The 20,305-nt window shown below is 46.9% G+C and overlaps 1 protein-coding gene across 1 annotated transcript; it reads right to left on the reverse strand.

Annotated features, from left to right (window-relative positions):
- Nucleotides 1–4,793: 4,793 nt before the first annotated feature.
- RCC1L (RCC1 like) lies at nt 4,794–20,209 on the reverse strand. Its single transcript, XM_065037172.1, has 11 exons — nt 19,860–20,209; nt 18,818–18,947; nt 16,629–16,757; nt 15,698–15,764; nt 14,548–14,599; nt 12,842–12,926; nt 11,679–11,860; nt 10,140–10,224; nt 8,916–9,089; nt 7,510–7,595; nt 4,794–5,929 (listed from the first exon to the last, which is right to left on the reverse strand). The coding sequence occupies exons 1-11, from the start codon at nt 20,145–20,147 to the stop codon at nt 5,852–5,854; spliced, it is 1,356 nt and encodes a 451-aa protein (XP_064893244.1). The 5' UTR covers nt 20,148–20,209; the 3' UTR covers nt 4,794–5,851.
- Nucleotides 20,210–20,305: the final 96 nt, after the last annotated feature.

Genomic DNA, 20,305 nt, shown 5'->3' on the forward strand with positions numbered 1-20,305 from the left:
ACAGTCTGTCCCAGCGGCTGGGAGGGAATTCCGCTTTTGCTGAAGGAAATCAGCAGGCTCTGGTATGGGTTTGTGGTCGGTGGGACGAGCAGAAGACCGTTTGCCATACGGGAGGATGAAGGAAGGGGCGAGGGGGTTGTGTGCATGGGGCAAAGGAGAAAAAACCCACAGCCTTTTGGTGTAGTTGGTTTTGTAATTATTTTTAAGGTGATTTTTTTGAATTACTGAGATCACTGAGATTACATAAAGAGCTGTCTCTGCTGCTACAGCTGCAGGAACCACAAACCTTCCTCCGGCAGTGTTGTCTCTGGGCAGGACTGGGCTGTTTGGGGCACAGGGACCATTCGGACCCTTCCCACTGCAGCTCCCCGCAAGGCCCGGGGTGTCACGGCTCTCCCATCCAGCCCCACGGTTCAGCTGCAGCAATACGTGTAGACAGCCAGTTTAACTAGACTTGTTCTTGAAGAATTCACTGGATGTTGAATGTCTCCTCTCACGTTTCCCTTGCGGTGCGTGTTGGTGGCTCCAGCCTCACGTGGGATGGTGCCTGGGTTGGGGGGGTTGAGCGTACGAAAAGGACGGCTCTGCAATAGGAACTCCCTGTTTGTCCTTTGAAGGGTAGGAGGAGACGCCGTCAGCTTTGGCTCCATGACCTCAGCCTTATTTTAGTTTAATCATAGGATTAAAAAATGAATTGTGCCCTCGCTCTCCCCACCCCAACCCTGCCTGCCAGGGTCCCCTTTTGCAGCCCCACGGTGCCCAAGCCACATCTCTGTTCTTCCTTTCTCCACGTTCTTACTGGCATTTGTGAACTGCTCTGATAGCGTGGGGAGAGTGGGGAGCACAGGAGCTGCAGCTCCCAGGGGACAGCTGGGTCCTTTCCCCGTGTTCTGGTTGTGCTGGAGCTGGGACCCAGACCTGCCCTCGCCTCTCACTCAAAAACCTCACTACTGCTGCTAAAAATACTCATGCTGATTCCGTGGCCGTTGATCGCAGGGGTGTGAGATCTGCATTTTGGTGCCGCTGGTGCCCAGATCAGGGCCTGGTGACACAGAGGGAGGTGGCCCTCGCCAGTGCTCAGTGTCACAGCCAGCGTGGTTCCTGGCCCTGGCACTTCTCCCGTTGTCCCTCCTGCATGTGGGCTGCAGGCTTGGATTTGGGGTTCACGAGACATGAAGTCAAGACGTGGGCCCTTTGTTTTTGCACGGTGGCAGCCGTGTTTGCTGGGTGTGGCAGTGACAGCCAGGGGGACACTCGGGGACACCCATCCTGCCGACAGGAATGGGACAGGCAGGGAGCAGGAGGCTGCTGGGCAGTGACTCGTGGCAGGATCAGGCTTTGGATGCTCCGATTCAGCCTTTGGAAGAGCCCATCTCCCTCCCTCGCCATTGACTCCCCACTCTCCCCTTTTTATTTTTCACTAAAATTAGGGACTGTGATGATCCCAGTTTGGTGAGCACACACAACGCTCCCACCACTGAGCCGTGCCAGCAGGTCCTGGTGGCGCTGGGATATGGCTCGTCTTGGTCACCTCCTGCTCCTCAGGCACAGGGAGGCACCGGGAGGGTTAATTTGGAGGGAGCCTCATCATCCTCATCAGTGCTTAGGGACACATTTTCAGTTTGGTTTCTCTGTTGCGCAGCAGGGTCCCAGTGCAGGTTCACGCTGTAACTCCCCTGCGTTGGGCACGTGCAGAGCTGGATGAGTCTGGGTCAGCCCTTCATTAGTGTCTCAACTGGCTTGAACAAGACTAAGCACTTCTTTCTTTCTCCCCACTTTTTTTGACTTAATAAGGAAACCAAGTTGTCCACAGGTGCCCAGAACAGCTGCAGCATTGACCCAAATTTCTAGCGGGCAGCCAAGAGGCTCCTGGTGCAGGCTCTGCCCAGCTCGGACCAGTGTCTGCTCCCAAGGGCCATGTTGGCAACACAAACCTTCTAAAAACTGTTATTGTGTCATTTTCTCATTAAGTGAAATACCACTTCTGGCCTGGGACACCCACCAGACTGGCTGAGGACACCGGCAGCCCTGGGCATCCCTCCTGCAGCCTCCACTCACCTCTGAGAAACCTCTGGGGGGGAGCAAATAATGCCTTTTTTCCCCCTTTAATTACCAGACTAATGGAAAGCGAGTGGAGGGGTCCACCCTGTGCAGGGGTCTGTGCTGCACCCATGGGAAGGGGCTGTGCTCCGTGGGGCAGCAGCTTGTGCGAGTTTGTGGGCACAAGGGACGGACAGAGTCAGTGGCTGGGGCATCAGTGGCCTTGGTGGTGGCCTCTGCGTGGCGGGGGGACCTTACACTGGGGGGGCGTTACACTGGGGGGACGTTACGTTACACTGGGGGGGCAGGAGCGGCAGCAGATGAGGATCGTGCTCTGGGCACAAAGCGTGGAGCTGAGAAGTGGATGCTTTGCTTTCCCAGCGAGTGCACACGCTTTTCTTTGCTGGTCTTATGCTGAAAAGCTGAGATTTATGTACTGTATGGAAAAACAACAACACAAAACAAACAACAAAACACACACAGAAAAAGAAAAAAAAAAAAGTCCTAATGTTCCAAAATAAATGACAGTATATTTTGTACTTTGTAAAGTGTTAATTAAAATGAAAAAGAATAAAAACTGAAACATACGCTGTCTGCTTTTGTACTGATCAAACTGATGAAAATAAAGCAGAGCTTGGCATTGTCTATAAGCTGCAGCGCTCTTTTTTGTTCACCCTACAACCGCGCTGACCCTTATGCCCACCCTTCAGCTCCATACACCCGTTGAGGTGTCCCCAAGGCACCCAGTGGCCCATGTGTGCAAGAAATTAGAGGCATCACCACCCCATCGCAGTTACAACCTTTACAATGGATGTTTAAAGGAAAGCAGCTTGCCAACATAAACTGAGATCAATTATCTCCTTTTTTAGCATAGCGTAACCCATTTTTGAGCCTTCTGGTCAAGTGCAAGAGCATTCACATCAGAATTCAGGGTGGGATTGCTAATCTGGGATGCAGCCTTCATGCACAGTGTTGTCATGAGAGTTTAATCCAGTTTAAAATAAAACCAGCACCCGCAGTGCTGTGCAATCTCAGGGCTGCCTGCAGCGACCTGCAAAAGCAACCGGTGCCTTAGGGTAAATAAGGCTTTAGGCTGTTAAACTGGTGCCTAAACCTCCTTCACGCCCTGGTGCAGGAGATGCTGAGGGGGCTCCGGCCCCTTGTAAAAAACAAAGCAGCTACAAAAATAGATTCTGATGAGTCATGACAAAGTAATATCATTTCAGGAGTATTTTCAACACTTTGGGCTAGTCATTAGTTCTCTGAGTCATTTGTTTTCAAAGGATCCTGTAGAGAAAAGAGTTTGCTGTAATAAAGCAAGGAATAATCTTTGGTTTTATGGGCTTTCTTGTGTTTTATCCGCTCCTGATGGGTGTCGCAGCCCCGCGCCGAGGTGTCGCGATCCGTACATGTACACAGCTCCAAGTGTTGTGTCCTGAAGAATTTCAGGCTATTTTAAGCCAAACACAACAGCACGGTGGTGTTTGGAGGGCAAATTACTCTTGCTAATCAATGCAAAAATCAAGTAGGTTATTTTAGTTCTAATCTGCGCTGCTCCTCGTTTGCATCCCTGGCCTTTACCCGCCCTCACTGCAGGTGTGTTTAGCAATACAGGTATATTTGGGGCTGGCTGATTGATGACCTTGAAGGACAAAACAGTGCAAAGTTGCTTTCCAGCACTTACCTGTGATGACCTGGGGTTGCTGCACCTGCATGGGCCTGATCTCGACCCACGAATTTTCCAGCTTATTTTCCCATTTTCTGTTGATGGAGAAGAGGACAGAGCAGCTGGGGAACACCTGGCCGAGGTCAAGACCCCACTGTAGCCCCAACAGGGGTCAGTGCTGGTGTTTTCCAGCCTGCGGGCTCTGCCGCTGACCCCACTCCCATCAACAGCCTCTGCAACAAAAGCACAAACGCTCCCACCGCCTTGAGCCACACAACACTTCCATTTAGGGCTAAAGTCCTTGCTGGCATCTAATTAACACACAGAGTTTGCAATTTACTGCACAGCAAGACTGCAACACAACCAGGTACGACACGGCATTAATTCTCATCCCAGGCCCCGAGTGGCATCAGGAAGCGCTTCTGAGCGAGCGGCTCACACCCTGCAGCGCTCCCAGCACCTCCAACAGCAACATCCACCAAGGGAAGTGCTTGAAACACCTTTTTACCGCCCTTTTTTCAATTTGTTTTCAACACTTTAATAAGCTTCTTCACGTTAAAAAGGCATAGTTACTCCCACAAGGCCAATCAGACATTTGGGCAGCTCAAATTGCCCAAGTCACACATAGAAGGGATAAATTAAAGCTAAATTAATGGGAATTCACAGCAGTGAAAGTCTGCCACAATTTAACGGCAGCTTTCTGCTTGTTCTGCCTCAACCCACCACAGCAATACACAGTCACGTTAATAACTCACACACTCTTTACTTCTGTGTACTCTGTTTCACCTTTCCTATGTTTTATGCAAAGCCCTTCAAGAGTAATTTAATCAAGGTAGAGTTTACCCCCCGAGTTTCAGTAATTACGCAACAGATATGATACAGAATTCCAGTTCATGGAGGCAAAACGCGAGGCCATGGTGGTCTGTGGACACGGTGCCTGCCTAGAAAGTCTCAGTTCTGCAGGTGTGCAGAACAGGTTCCCCCTGTCACATCACCGTGAACCAAAATGCTTGTGTCTGAATGCAGAGTGCAAGACAGAGCAGCTCTTGGGTGACATCAAGCTCAAGAATATTTCCATCACTCCTGATAAAGACTTTATAATCACTTTATTAAAAATATATTAGCTTGGATTTTGCCCATTACGACTCTTTCCCCTGCTAGGCACTACCAAAAAACCTGGCTTATTTAAAAGGGCTCTTTGCAACTAAGAGCCACCACACACCTGAAGACAGAGAGCACAGGGACACCCAAAAAATAATCTAAGGCCGCTGTTTGTGATCAGTGCATGAAGACACAAGTACCCGATGAGCAGCAAGCGCTGCTCGTGCCCACTGCACAAGCACCAACCCTGCTGGAGCCAGGAGGAGCTTCATTCCAGCTGACCCCATGAACAGGCTCCACTGGCTACTGCCACCATCAGTCTCCTTGCACAGCAACGGCAGCACAGACAGCCTGTGATTTATCTTCCTGTGCTTAGTTAACAGTCCTTTCCCCTTGCAGATGAGTTCTCACCCTTCCAGTGTAACAAACATGTTCCTTGGGCGTTCAGAGTCCACGCAAAAAGCCACCATGTCCTGGGTGAAGAGCACAGCGGCTGCGTGATCAGCTTCTGTGGTGATAGCAGCCTGGGCAGGGCGCAGCTGGCAGGGGACACCCAGGACAGCCGTGCTGGAATCCAGCAGCCAGCATGACTTTTCTTCCACATAAAACATAGTTATTAAAAATCCCTTTCCCTGGAGAAATGGTTTGGCTCAGCCCAACACTGACACGCCGGAGCTGGTGACAGGGAAAGCATCCATAAATGTGCTACAAATTCCACCTCGTGCCAGTTTTCCCTGAGGGAGCTGCTCTTCATACTTACACGAGGGAATGAGCAGCTGTGGGCTGAGTCTCGGAGGCTTTGGGAGCTCGTCATGAACCAACCAGAGCTCTCCCCTCATTTCCAGTCTCCTCAGGGAAACACAGATCTTTCCTGCAGGCGGGCTGGAGCGTTTCAACAACACGGACATGACAGCACGCACTGCTGTGGCTGCCTCTGCTCGCAGTCACTTCTTGCTTGGCTTCACGGAACGAGTCTTCCTTTCCAAGAAGCTCGTCACCAAGTCCCCCATCATCTTAGCGCAGTGCTGAGGCCCAACAACATGCCTAGATGAAAGACTTAACCATGCTCACCATATGATCCACTCCACACGCAACATCCACCACCTCGCCGGGTACCGTAACCTGCAGCAGACACACAAGAGTGGATTACTTCTCAAGTACCTGATACTTCCTATTTCTCATCCTCCTTCTGCTTAACATGCCAGTTGGTTTCACAGGGACATGTACCTATGCAAGTGCCATCTTGAAAACCCAGAGAAAGCAAGATTCAGCACCAGACATGCGTGTGCCCTGAGCTGTGAAATATTCCACTTCTCCCTCTGCAGAAGCATGTCAGCCTTGGGAAGGACACGGAGAGAGGTCTCACTAGCAGACAGCAAGGAGGCTGTAGCCTCAGCCCATCTGTTCAGCAGCAGAAAGAGCATGATGGAGCAGAGAGTAATCCACACAGCAGAACGATCTGCCCAAGCATCACAAGGATTTGCCTCTTCTCTCATCAGCAGGGACTGGAGCGAGGCAAAAGCTCAACTCAGCCTAAAGCAGGTTTTACTTCAATGCTCAGCAGACCCTGCTCGCTCACGACTGTAGTTATAGCACTTCCACTTACAGTAGACTTCAAATACAAGGAAAGCAGAGGCTGTAAACACCAGTTTTTCCTTACAGCTAAGGGAGAGGGCTGGTTCTAGGACAGGAGGTGACAGATAAGTACCCTGGTAGCGGCCCTTGCTTTGGTATATGGCTGTAGCAGTGTCAGGCGTTGGCTGTTTCAGGGAGCACAACCCTCTGTGTCCACACAGGGAAACCTGGACATGCCACGCTTGGCGAATCCAGAAGCTCCACTCAGCCACAGCAGTGAGATTTTAAGCAAATGCTCCAGAGTTGTTTTTTTTGCTCATTTTTAAAAGAAAGCATGCTAAAGAAACACATCCACACATGGGTGGATGTGGGTGGTCCAACTGATTGCCTCCCTCCTCTCCTACTTGGCTTTCAAGAAGAGCAGGAACATCTGTTGGGCTGAGTACTGAACTCCAGAGCCAAAGACTCTTCTACACCCACAGAGTCTGGCTCTCAGAGCCACCCGAGAGAAGGGTGTGGAACTGGAAGTGTTGTGAAAACAGTTATAAAACCAATTCGTGGATAAGGATCCCCTGTTGAACCACACAGCGACCCACCACCAGAGCTGCTTGGCTCGGAAGAGCAGCAGGGGAGGGCAGCTCACTGTGCTGTGGACCTGCTGCCACCATAGTCTGACCACCAGGACTAAAACATTCATCTCATTCAGATGTGCAAAGCAAGTCTTTTGGGTCACAGATGACCAATACTGGTGGTTTTCTTTGCAGCACGTACAAAAGCGAAGTGCAGGTTAGAAGGGGAAGGGTCAGTAAGGGGAAGGAGGTAGAAGACTATGGACAAGAGCAAGTGAAGAACCACTCAGAAGTGATGGCACAGCATAAGATTTTCCTTTGGAATGTGAAATCTATACTGAAACAGCAGAACCAGAAGACTCAAATTTACTGAGTATCTCCATCCCTAAGCAGGCTAGGTAAGGATCTCTGGAAAATGAAGCAGTTCTACAGTCATCTTAGGCTTCCACTCTTTCAAAATTACTCAACAAAACCATGCAGCACATGATGTTTCTTAACATCAGGATAACAAAGACCAGCTAAAGAACATACTCATGGCCTTAATACTACCACCCTTACCCTCCATGGAAAGTACTGGTCTTCCATTCTTCCAGTTCCCAGGCACCCTCTTAGATTCTTGCCCCATACAAACAGCTCCCCTCTGTCTATACAGGAAAACAAAAATAAATAAAAAGAATAAAAAATAGGACAGAGACATTAAAAAGGAAGAATTCTATTTGTGATGCTGGCAAGTGTGGCTTCAGTTCTTCTGGGAGTATAAAGGGTTATACATGCAGCATGAAAGCCATCGGGTTTAGTCCCAAGTACAATAAATGTACTTGTGCTTGGGGAAAATGATGCCCAATGAGCAGGACAAGCATCAAGTTCTGGGCACAAGTCTTTGCTTCCCCCTCTTGCAGCTCTTGCTTTGAATATTCTTTAAAGAAAGAATGCAGCAGAAGAGATTCCAGGGGATCATTTGTGGTGAACTGAATCATTTGTGCTGGAAGTTAGACAATTAGAGCTGATCCACATCAGCTACCAGCACAGCAAACGGGGTAAGCACGGCGGTGAAATCTGCCCCCAGTCAGCACCCAGGGACTGGTTATTCAGCTGCCTGACAAAAGTGACATAACAGCAACTGGGGAAAAGAAAAAAACTTGTGTTCAACAGAGTTGGAAAGTTTTAAGCTCCTCAGCAAAACATGTAGATCTCAAAAGCATTCAGATCAGCCCCACAGCAGAGGCAACCAAAACGATCTATAATCAAGATTTAATGGGAACACAGTTTCTAACGCTTCCTGAACACCCATGTCACGCACGCTGCTTCCCCACGAAGGACCAAGCACTTGGCACTTTTCACCAGTGCACGGTGACTTTTCTCTACCAAGCACATGAGTTTGTGCTGCTGCCCTCTGCTGCCCATTTTTAAATGACCTTCACATTCAAAACTTTAAAGGCTGGTATCAAGTACATGGTGTACATACCTTGTATCGTACCCTGTGCATATTAAATGTGCAGGTCCTCTCACCTCAGATTCCTAACTGAATGGGCCAGAAGAGCCAAGAAACCCTGACATCTACCTCTGATTTAGACTCCCAGTTTTGTCCATTTATCACACGAATTCCTGCTGCTTCTAAAGTGCAACTGACTGTCAGTCTGTACAAGGAAATGAAAAAACCTTCCTGGGTTTTCTGTCTGAAATCTTTTGTTTGCTTGAGAAGAATAACACATCCTTAATTAAAGCATAAAGTACTTCTAGAAAGGACAGGTATGTAATAGCCTTATGTTCACATTGTAATAAGCTTTATCACAAGAGCACCTATGGTAAAAACCACGCTGACACCTGTAAATGTGCTGCCCACCCCTCCTGTTGCATTCCAGTCTGCTTTAAGTTTAAATAAAGACGGGAAGGTTTTTTTTTCCTTCTAACTACCAGTAACCTGGCAGCGCGATGTCCCCAGAAGAGCAGGACTAGCAACTTACTTGTGAGTGCTGCAAAATGGCTGAGTCCACAGCGAACGTGAGCAACACGGATGTCTGGATTGAAGTCCGACCAGCCAAAAAGACTGGGTGGGATCATCTCTGGCACTGCTGTCTCTATTAGGTTTGGTCCTTTCCCAAGAATTCCATATCCCCAGACAAAAACATTTCCTTCTTCTGCATTACAATGAGAACACATTCTGTAAGAAAGTCTGTGCTTGTGCAATGCATGCCATGACCAGGAGTTAATCAAATCCAAAGGGATATTTTCCTTTCTCCCAGAGCAGTCTAGCACCTTTTGATTATATAAATTAGCAAACAATGCATTCCCATCCAAATGCCTTAATTTTTTCCTAAGCTGTGCAAGTAGATCAGGTTTCACAGGCAAAACTTCCATGGGGAAATAATGTCAGCACAGTGCTGGCTAGATTAAATACCTCAGCTTAATGACTGATGGGACAGAGGTTGAGTGTTTATTATTGCCGCTTTTTCCTTTGAGGCATGGCCAAAAGAGCAGCAACTGGCTGCTCTGCCTGGCATCCTGCCTTACCTGGCTGCCTGGGAAAGGCAGCAGTCAGACAGCATAACACAGTAAGGTGCTGTGTCTGCTCGCTCTGCTCCCTTCGCCCCAGAAGCTCCAAAGTCTTGTTATCACAACAACTTCATCATATATATGAAGGTCTTCCTTGAGATGATCCTTCACAAAGGTAGTACACTCCTCTCCCCGTTTCTCAGTGACTTTGAAGCTATGCTCCCCTGGCCACTGCCAATCCAAAGCAGCACCCAATAAGAAGCCTGCTGCAGAGTTTCACTGTTCTCAGAACTCTCTACTCTTCACCCCAGTTTTTCAATATTTATTTACATGTCAGATTTACAGTAAGACTGAAGGGCTCTTCTATCTCTCAAGTGTTGCTCTACTTCCTACATCCATCTTCACTACAGACCACACATGTAGTGATCAGCAAACAAGGGATCTGAAGAACAAGCAGCGACCACGTCCTTGTCCTAGTTTGCATGAGCGCTCACACAGCACATACTGGAAGCTCTGTGGCTACTGAAAATAGCTCCCCTAGTACATTCCTAAATCACAGGTTTCCCAGTCTTCCAGCTTTCCTCCTAACAGACAGTACTTCCCTGTTTCCACTGAATAAGATGTCTTCTCCATGATGTTCCAATCCACCTGCTGCACAGCTTTGCACAAGACGACGATTGTAAAAGCAAACTCACCTGTTAGCACGACATTGCCAGTCCCTCCACACGCAGCCTCCTTTATCTTCCCAATCTTGAACGGCAAATGTCTGGGAACATTCACCTGTATGAGGTTGCAAGAGAATTGTTAGAGATAAGGTAATAAACTGCAAACTAGAGGTACACTTTTACCTTGTTCTTTAGTTCTGGTTAGAGCTCACATACACTCAACTCCTGATAGAGTCAACCTTTATTGCCTGAATAACAGAATGAATGAAAGTCCAAAGGTTAAAAAAACTATGTGAAATTCATTAAGGCTGAGAGTGCAGACAAAGTGGAAAAAGTTACCCACTGGAAAGCCTACGTGCATGGCACAGAGCTGGGAATGCTTAAGGTCCGCTTATATCCCTGGCTCTCCAAGTCAGACACAATGGAAATGTCAATAGCTGAGCACATTTGCAAGTCTTCACAGTGGACAAAAATCACTAAAATTGGTGGCATTTTACATGGTAATACAGTGGCATTTTTAACATACTAGGGAAAAATCACTTGAAGGAGAATCACTCATATTTTGTACATTTTAGCACAACAGGAACCTACATGGCTTGACACATGTAAACAGTGATCTCAGATTTCACAGACAACATCCAGCTCTTCTATTCCACAATTCGGACTTTATCTATATTGTACCTAAAACTCACGCTAACTTGCCATTCATCTGTTTCAGACCCCTCTGACCTCCACCAAGCACCCAGCCAGAAAACTACTGCACTATTTAGCCTGGTCATTGTCTTCAGGCCTTACGGGTCTTGGTAATTAGCCCTACATTGAGGATGCATCAGGAGAGGTGTGAATAACACAGGTATGTATTTTACTACAGCAACTGTCCACTCTCAGCCTTCTGTCAAGAATAGCTTGAGTATTAATTACCTGACTCAATTTCCTACACTAACTGTAAGAAGACACCAACTGCCTAATGACCTCAGTACTACAATGCTTAGTGTCAAGTCAGTGCTACATTTTTCCTCTATGTAAGTTTGCTCCAAAAAACTTTAATCTGTGAAACACTGGAATTTGTTAAGGATTCAGCTATAAACCTACTAAGGTCGTTGGTGAAAAATTCACCAACAAAAGGGTTGAGTGGAAGGGACTTTCAAGGGTTACCTGGACCGACATCACGCTCAAAGCAGGATGGCTCAAAATTCTAGCTAGCCAGCCAAAAAACTAATTCCTGTCCAGCACAAGCACTCAAGCTGGATCTCAATTTGGTGGAAAGTCCATGGGATGGGGAAAGGAGAGAAGAGGGTGGACTCCTCCTTCATAACAAATGACACAGACTAGGGTGAGGCGACACAAGTCTTTGCCTATCCATAGCTGGGACACATCCTGCCCTAAAGCCGTACAACGGCTTCAGACAGATGCGGTTTGTAAACAGAGGTAAAACCAGCCTGCTAGCGGTGTTGAATTGATTTATGCTGCTGTCAAAAGAACCCTGAGCAGGGAAAAGTGTGTGATTTTTAACTCTGTGTGCAGCAGCTGAACTGAAACATGTAAAAACACACCCCCAGGCTCACTGACCTGAGTGGTTTCTGTCACAGATGCCAACTGCAAGTATTCTGAATTTCCCCAGCCAAAGACGTCTCCTTCATCTGAAACAGCCAGACAACAGTCCCCATAGGAAGAGACCTGGATAATGTTCACTCCATCGATGTCACCACGTAGCTTAGTAGGAACACTGGTGATGTTGTAGTGTCCAAGACCTGAAAGCAAAAAAGCAGAGAGATGACAAAGAAATTTTTCCAGACAAACTTTCAACACCTACATAGGACCATTTTGTCATGTTATAACCCAATCACACTTCCTCCAAAAGAAATCTCTTAACTGCTAGCTTCAACAAGCAGTCACAAGCACCAGTTCTACTGGTCAAAGCTATGTCTTTAGAGTATGAAACAACTTTATACAATCACATCTGGAAAACTGTCCACATTCTCATCTCTCATCTGCGTGGACTAAAGTGTTTGAGAAAGCATCAACCAAGCTAGGCAGATATCCCGACGGAGGTGAAGATTCACAAACTAGCTGCGTCCTGCAAGGAGAGCCACGAGCGACAGCGCACTGCCATCAGGTTATACAACAGCAGGTGAAGCAGCAAGAGGCTGGGAAGCAAACACGTTGCAGGACAAACAGCTGTCTGGACAAGAGGCCTGAATGTAGATGACAAACAAGATGTGCTACAGTATGTCCACCCAAGAGAACCATGGGCAGAACCCAGCTTCAGGAGCAGCAGGATGGAACAGCAGGAAGGACTGAAGCTCTCTGACAGGATGAGCAACCAGAAAAATGGCCTGGCGAAAGATCCCATGATAAGAGCATGGTACCAGCCAACAATCTCTGTTGGTTCAAAAGAAGGAAGAAGTAAAACAGACCCCAAAATGAGAATTGGTAAGGCAAAGTCTGCACAGAATGAGGGAGCTAACCTTCCCATGCCATTTCCACATCCCTCCACAAGCAGACACATTCTCCTCAGACTGCATGCTTGGATCACCAGCAAGGCACCCTAAAGCTCCTCTAAAAATGAACTAGTTTGTCTCAGTTTGGTTACACAAGAGTATTGGGAACATCCACACACAGCTGGAAATATACCAGCCCCTTTCTGTCCACATATGCATGACAAATATATATCACAATCTCTGAATCAGGACAGCTTCCTCACTGAAACACAAGCTGAGCTGAGCTCCTACCTGTTTGTCCATCAGCTCCCCAGCCACACGCATAGACCGCACCTTTCTTGGTTCTAAACAGGCTATGGTCCTGCCCGCACACAACCTGCACACAAACAGAAGGTCAGAGTCGGTCAGGAATGGCCACGTGTTCAGAATCAATTCAATGAAGCATTACTTGGCAGACAAACTGAGCAATGAACCTCTAACAGAGCCCATCTGCTCAGATTTTGACCTTTTTCTCTAGATCGAATGGCTCTACAGGCAGGGCAGGACAAGAACAGCACGATGCAGCAGAGAAAACAGCAGCATTTTCTTGTGGAAAGTGATTCTGCAGTTGATGTGCTCTGAGATCCACAACAAGGCCTAGTTAACACAAAGCTCAGTTCAGGAGCACAACACAATAAACCAGCGAAGAGTCAATAAGAGATCTCCCTTCCCAGAGTGCTACTGCATGGCTCTCAATGCCAGCTCCAAACTGCTACCAATTCCTTGCCATGCGAGCACTCTAGGAACACATCTGTTCTCAAACTGACATTGATGTTGAACTAGCAATCCTGTCTGCCACAGGCTTGGCATGAATTAAAGCCAAGATCTTCAAAAGCAGACATTAAAAATTAGCCAAAGATTAAAGGGATCCAACAGTTAAGAGATTGATTACCAAGAATATTAAGCTCATAAGTGCTGCCCTCAAAATACAAACAGGTACCAATTGTTCAAACCCCTTGAAAAAAAACAAAATCATAAAAATCCAAACAGAAGTTTATGAGCCTAATTTAAAACATCATTAGAATGTACCACAGCACATTCTCATCACGTGGACCTACACGAATGACCTTTGCTTTCTAGGATGCTGCATGGAACAGGAGCAATGTTTGCCCAGAGCACTGTTCCAGTGGCACAGACCAGTTAGCTGCTCCTGTGTCTCGAAATTCTGCAGCTCTGCAGTCCCTTGCTCTCCTACAAACTTGGCCCTAGGGAAATGCTGGCCCACCTAAGAAGACAGTCTCACAGCTCACTTTGGAAATGGGGAAGACAAAATTCAAAATAAAACAGTTCAAGTGATATAAAAGTGCCAAAGGGGAACAAGAGTGAGGAACCAGGACAGGAAGAGATGACATTTCAGAACAACCTCCCTGCCGCAGGTGTTACCTAGAAGTTGAGCAAGCAAACGCTGCATCGACATTCCCAACAAACTCTTCAGGAAGGTGAGACCCTGCATTGCCAGTTGCAACTGTTCCACTCTGCAGAGGCACGGAGCAAAATGCCATCTTCTGCTTTATATAAGCAACCATATAGTAGATCACCTTATCATTTCAAAGAGCTTCAACTACTTCAAAATCACAGACTGGCTGAGGTTAGAAGGGATCCCTGAAGGCCACCTGGTCTAACCCCCATGCTCAAGCAGGGCCACCTACAGCAGGTTGTCCAGGACCATGTCCAGATGTTTCTGGAATATCTCCATGGATGGAGACTCCACAGCCTCTCTGGGCAACCTGTACCCGTGCTCAGTCACCGCAAAAAAATGTTTCCTGATGTTCATCGAGAACCTCCTGTGTCTCAGTTTTCATTAGTGAAGATGATCGGACCCAGTATTGATCCCTGGGATACCCCATTAGTTACTGGCATTCCACTAGTCTTCATGCCACTGATTACCAGACTCTGGGCTCACTTATTCAGCTAGTTTTCAAAGCACCTTCAGAATTCAATAAATAAGGTCCTCTTACCTGGACAACTCTGCTGTCAAACTCCTTCAGCTGATGAATTAGATGGCTTTCACTGGAGACCAGCAAACCACCACCGAGAAGAGAAAAGGCAACACAGAGGATTTCAGAGGACTGCAACTGGAAAACGTGAAGGTAAAGCCTGGCTTTACTGAGAGCCTCTTTGTTATTACATGAAGAGAGATTATTTCACATATTCTTTAATACAGACAAAGAGCACAGATCCAGTGTAAAATTACTGTGCAAAGAAGGAAAGTAATTTTGCATTCTCTTATTTAAGTAGTTCAGAGCTGTCATTTTTAAAATGGGAACTGGGGGTGGGAGCAGCCCTCAGACACGTTCCCTAGTCTGGAGTGAGCACAGACACTCATAATACTGCAGCACCTACATAAACGCTGCACTTAACTAGCGATTAACCAGATTTAAATGCCAGAGCACAAACAGTGTAGTGTTAACATCCATTTCATTCTTTTACAAAAAGAGGAATCCTGAACAATCCAACTACAATACTAACTTTCAGTATTCAAGGCAAAAAGCAGGCTAAATCACAGCTATTTTCTTAAGCTGTATAGGCCAAGGCTTGTGGATCACAGAGAACAATCAGCAAGATCTCTTCTACACCCTACCAAGGAATCAGTAACTTTCAGCATATTCCCACTATCCACTTACACAGCTATTTTACAGAGCATTTTGAGAATATGCCTTGGTGTGGCCCACAAAACCCCTGTAAAGGAAAAGTACTATGGATTCAAAGGCAGATACAGCAAAGAGATTTGTCAAAAGAATGCCTCTTATTGTTAAACGGCATTTCTAACACCCTCAGAAATAGCACCTGCACTCTGACAGGCTGAAGGGAAAAAGAGCAACTGCTAACACCAATTACCTCAGGCTATTTATGAAGGTTGGATATTCTCACTCTGCCTTGTGAAAACTGCCACCTGCTGACATCATTCTGTCTTTTGTGAACGTGGTCACAAGAGAGCTTGTGCCCAGCCTGGGTTTAAAGACAGGTCGTTCATATGACACCTGAAATGTTCTCAAGCTCCTTAATCTTAAATGGTACCTTATGCTACCAGATTTTTTCCACCCCCAGGTTGTTTTCATGCAATTTTGTTTTTAACATTAAGGAAGTTCAGGATCTTTGGATTCTCACCTGTAAGTTTCATCTTCAACAACCTTACGGCCACACTGTCCATAAGAATTGTTCCCCATGGTGAAAACTGGAAAACAATGATAAAATGCACTAGTTTTATTACTGTCCAATCCCCTGAAAGCCTCTTTTCAAGTACACAAAATACTTTCACATGGTCCTCAGTATGAAAGCTGGAACACAGCACTGTAAAAATTGGCATAAGGCTCCTTCAAGACAAGTCCCTCAATTCAAGGGACTGAACCCATTTTTCATCAACAACATCCCGGTGATATTGTTGCAGGCCCGGTAGCGGTACCTGGAGCCCACTGGCTGTTTGTCAGTAATTGCCTGCTTCACGCTGCCGTTGCCAAGGAGACGCAGAAATAGATCAGCGCTCCCACAGGAGCCTTAAATCAACCAACCAAGCAGCTCACCCGCTGAGAAGCAGCACTGGATCGCTCAGCACAGCACGGAAGCCACTGCACAAGAGAATTCTCAGAGATGTGGAGAGCCAATTCACAAACAGAATCTTCTGTATAAAGACCTACTAATTAATCGCTTTTATAAATGTAGCACTCTGGGGCTTCCAGGGGAAAGTAACACAGGAGTATTGGCATAGCCATCCAAAACTGAATTCCAAACCACATCAGACTGGACAAATCGGCTATGCTTAAATGAGGCCTGGGGCTAGATAAACAAACAGTATTTTGCAACACTTGTAGCGAAAAAACTTCCAACACATTTACAGCTGAAGCTAAGCAGAGCTCAACGCACAGTTATCGGCTCACAACTCCAGGGAGCAATCGCAGCAAGGCCAACAACCACCTGCACCACATTCACAGCACGGACAGCCCACCAGGGTCTAGCTTGGCAGGACAGAAGACAATATTTTCCCAAGGTTTTAATGGAAGCGGTGAGGTGTCCCCTGTCACCAGCACAAGCGATACTGTACCTCCTTCGCTGTCTGTCAGGACCAGGGAATGGGCTCTCCCACAGGACACTTGCAAGACTCGAGTCTGCTGCGGCTTCTCCAGTGGTAATGGAATTGGAGATGGTTCCAAGACATATTCATAGCCTTTAGCTTAAGGAAGAGAAAAATTCTAAAAGTCGGTAGCTTCCACAAGGCAAATTCATAATATATTTGCCAATCCTGTTGTACTTACACTCGTATTTTGTTCCAAAAGCAGATACATTTTAGAAAGCCATGATACTAACCAGAGTAAAAGGGTGACTGGGATTCATTAGGGGGAGGCGGAAGTTAAAACTATAGGGATGACTGAAACCAATAATCACTGCCTAATCAAAAATCATCCATACTTAGAATATGAACGTTATTAAGGCCTGAGGTGGCCAGACCTGAGAAACACAAGCTTTCAGCCATATGTTCAACCACTTTGGTGAACCAGGCTGGATTACTGGAGAGCCTAACGACAAGCACCAAGTAAGTACTCTCTGCAAGTGGGGATATTCCAAACAAGGTACAATCACCAGCATCAAACCACAAAAAGACAGCACGAAAGCTGAACAAAAAGATCTCAGGGCTTCATATTTAAAAAAGGGTAGATTAAAGGCCCTTTCAGAAAAAAAGGAATGCAAGAAAACATTAGCTAGCCTGGCTCCATAGGGGATAAGAGATCTAAGGTTTACGAGAGAAAATGACAGGCTGTACTAGAAAAAGAAGATTTAGTAACTTGAAGAATATGTAATCAGTTACGGTCAGCTGGGGAAAAAAAGGAAAAAAAAAAAGAACAGCAAAACATAAATCAGCACTAGAGAAAAGGTTAAGGGGAGATAAAAAGCTTTGATATCAAAGAAAGCCACTCTAACAAGTGAAATCAAATCCCAGAGGACCCAAAGCAGTATTCCGCTCACATGGAGCAGTGCTTTAACCAGTTCTCACTGCTTTCAATTAAAGAAATAAAATAAAATAAAATGTCCACACACTCTTTTTTCCCTTTTCCAGCCAGACACTACTTTACGCGAGGATGGGCATCACAACTGGCTGTTTACAACGGCAGGAGCTGCCATGCAATACAGCAGGAACTGAAAGACAGCAAAGTCTGTAGCCATTTAAAAATGTGGAAGTTACAAAGCAAAAAACCTTTTCCCCTCTCTCTGTTCTTTCCAGCAGAGCAACAGAGGCTACCGGGATCTGCGGGAAACATCATTGATATCTGAGGGATTCTGGAAAAAAAGAGGCAATGAAGTGGCTAAGGCAGAGGAAGGCGAGAGTAAAGTATCAGTAGTCTAGCTCAGGAACAGCTGAAGTCAGAGCATGAAATACGACCACCTGAAAGAGAGAAGGCTGCAGATTGCCCTGGAAACGAGCCATCTATGGGGACACAGCGTGAGAACTCGCATGTGCCAAAGTGAGGTTACAGAACTGAGCACCGAGCAGCACATCCAACAGGAAGCTTGTCTGTGGGAAGTTAAATACGGAGTAGTAGCAATCCCGATGGTCTGCGCTGCTCTTCCTACACATCCTACCAAGCACTGAACGGTCCTTGACTTACAAGGGCTTGAACTGTGTGACCATTTAACCTATTTCTGGATTCTCTGGCAAAAATAACTTGCAGGTCAGATGGAAAACAAGAACAGGTTTGAGAGCCTGGTATGCAAGAGAATGACTGAATCAACATGTTTTTCCTTCAAAATGTGATTTGGTATTAAAATTTAAAAAAACCTACAGTTTTACAAAAAAAAACCAAAACACTGACTGCATAACATGATCTCTGTGGGAAAGCAATTTAGTTTATAGATGCAAAGGCAACAGAAGCGAGCAAACCACCTTGCCAGAATAATTTTATTAACTACTTTGCTACAGTGTCTAGTATCAAACTATGGAGAGTCACAGCAACACCTTAACCAAAACACATGCACTTCTGCAGAATAAATAGTTACTTAGATTTCAGTTACATCCAGTGCCGTGCAAAGAACAGATGTATATCTTGACCAACTACAAAGCACACAAAAAAACAAGCTAAGTTCCAAAACCAGAGCTCTTTAAAAAAATAAAATAGAATAAGCACAGTCCTGCCATGTGCAGCAACACCTCCTAGATGTTTTCCACGCCTTCTAATGCAAAGTTTCGCAGTAAGGGAAACTTCGCCCTGTAAGTCTTTAAAACAGCCCAATCCTTACTGCGATCTCTCCTGCTCCTCTGGAAGCCGAGCTGGGAATCCTTGTTCAGCCCCATGCCCCACACCTTGATGATGTCCGTGGTGGAAGAGGAGAGCAGCGTGAATCCGTACCCGCAGGCAGCAGAGGAGATCTTTGAAAACACACCAAAACAAAAGCACACCGTGAAGTTATAAATTATGGCCTAGAAAGACAAGATTCACCATCACTCATGCTTCACTAAGTTATATCCAAATACGGCCCAAATTCATGGCACGTATGGTCTTTGCAAATATGACCAGAAACACGCACAATGATGTAAACTTAAGTCGAGCGTTCCTGACTTAGAGTTTTGAGTTTGTGTGCATACATCTTTATTTTTGCATTATTTTGCAGCCACTCAAACACAACAGGAAGACCCATCTGCTGACCTGCAGCAGCAGCAGGTTAAGAAAAGCCAAACACAAAGAGATACTAGGAGAATAAACTTCTCCTGTTGTAGCCATTTTGCCAAAAAAAAAAAGCCGTATTAAAGCTCTGACATTTGTTAAACTGGAGAGCACAGGAAGGGCTGCTGGGCATTGGAACAGGCTGCCCAGGGCACTGGGGGAACCACCATCCCCGGAGGGGCTGAACAGCTGCAGACAGGGTTGAGCGCTACATTTAAGTTACGGTTGGACTCGATGATCTTAAGGGTCTCTTCCAACCAAAATGATTCTATGATGTTTCAAACACATAGGCAAAAGAATAATATGATTTTTAACAGAAGGTTTCAACTCGGTCAAGGTAAAAATAGCCTCGAAAGCCACTGAAAATCAGGCCTTATTGCTCTATAATGGTGTTTACACTCTCACGCTCCTATTGCTCTGATAAAATTACACGAGTACTTTTTTTCCTGCCTGCTACTGCTGTTATACCAAAAATCACCCTGATGAACAGCTCCATGCCAATAAAAAACAAAAACAAAACTACAACCAAAACAAAGCAATGACAAAACACACACCAAACCAAACCCAACCCCAGAACACACAAAATCCAGACCGCGTGGCAATCGCCCCCCGCCCACCTTCTCCGCCGTCTCCAGCCGGTATGGCGTGGACTGGATCCGTCGCGGCTTCTTCCAGCCCGCGTCCGGCCGCACGAAGCTGGGGACGCCCAGGGCGCCCGAGTAGCTGAAGCCCCACACGAAGACGCGGTCCTTGCGCTTGGCCGCCTTCCCCGCGTACTGGAAGACGGGGGCGGCCTCCTCGGCCTCCCGCAGCTGGCGGACGCTCCGCGGACCCGCCGCCTTGGCCAGGCCCCTGCGCAGGGCGGGCGGGGGCGGCGGCCGCGCTCCCCTCAGGGCTCCCCACATCGCTCCCGCCTCCCGCTGCCCCTCAGGCCGCCGCCGCCATCTTGCCGGCCTCCCGCCCCCTGCGCGCACGCGCCCAGCCGCGGCGTCCCGGTGACGTGCAACGTGAGGGTCGTGTCTTAAAGGGGCTACGCCGCCCCGCGCAGCTGGTGGGGCCCAGC

This window comes from Columba livia, chromosome 20 (genome assembly GCF_036013475.1).
Source record: "Columba livia isolate bColLiv1 breed racing homer chromosome 20, bColLiv1.pat.W.v2, whole genome shotgun sequence".
In the NCBI taxonomy this organism is placed as follows: domain Eukaryota; kingdom Metazoa; phylum Chordata; class Aves; order Columbiformes; family Columbidae; genus Columba; species Columba livia.

What these genes read in the sequence shown, in the direction of transcription:
- RCC1L (XM_065037172.1), bottom strand. Translation starts at nt 20,147, where the DNA reads ATGTGGGGAGCCCTGAGGGGAGCGCGGCCGCCGCCCCCGCCCGCCCTG. An exon ending in GAGGAGCAGGAGAGATCGCA is followed by an intron (nt 16,758 to 18,817) that starts GTAAGGATTGGG and finishes CTCTTCCTTAAG; the next exon opens with CTAAAGGCTATGAATATGTC. An exon ending in CTGTGACAGAAACCACTCAG is followed by an intron (nt 10,225 to 11,678) that starts GTCAGTGAGCCT and finishes AACCTCATACAG; the next exon opens with GTGAATGTTCCCAGACATTT.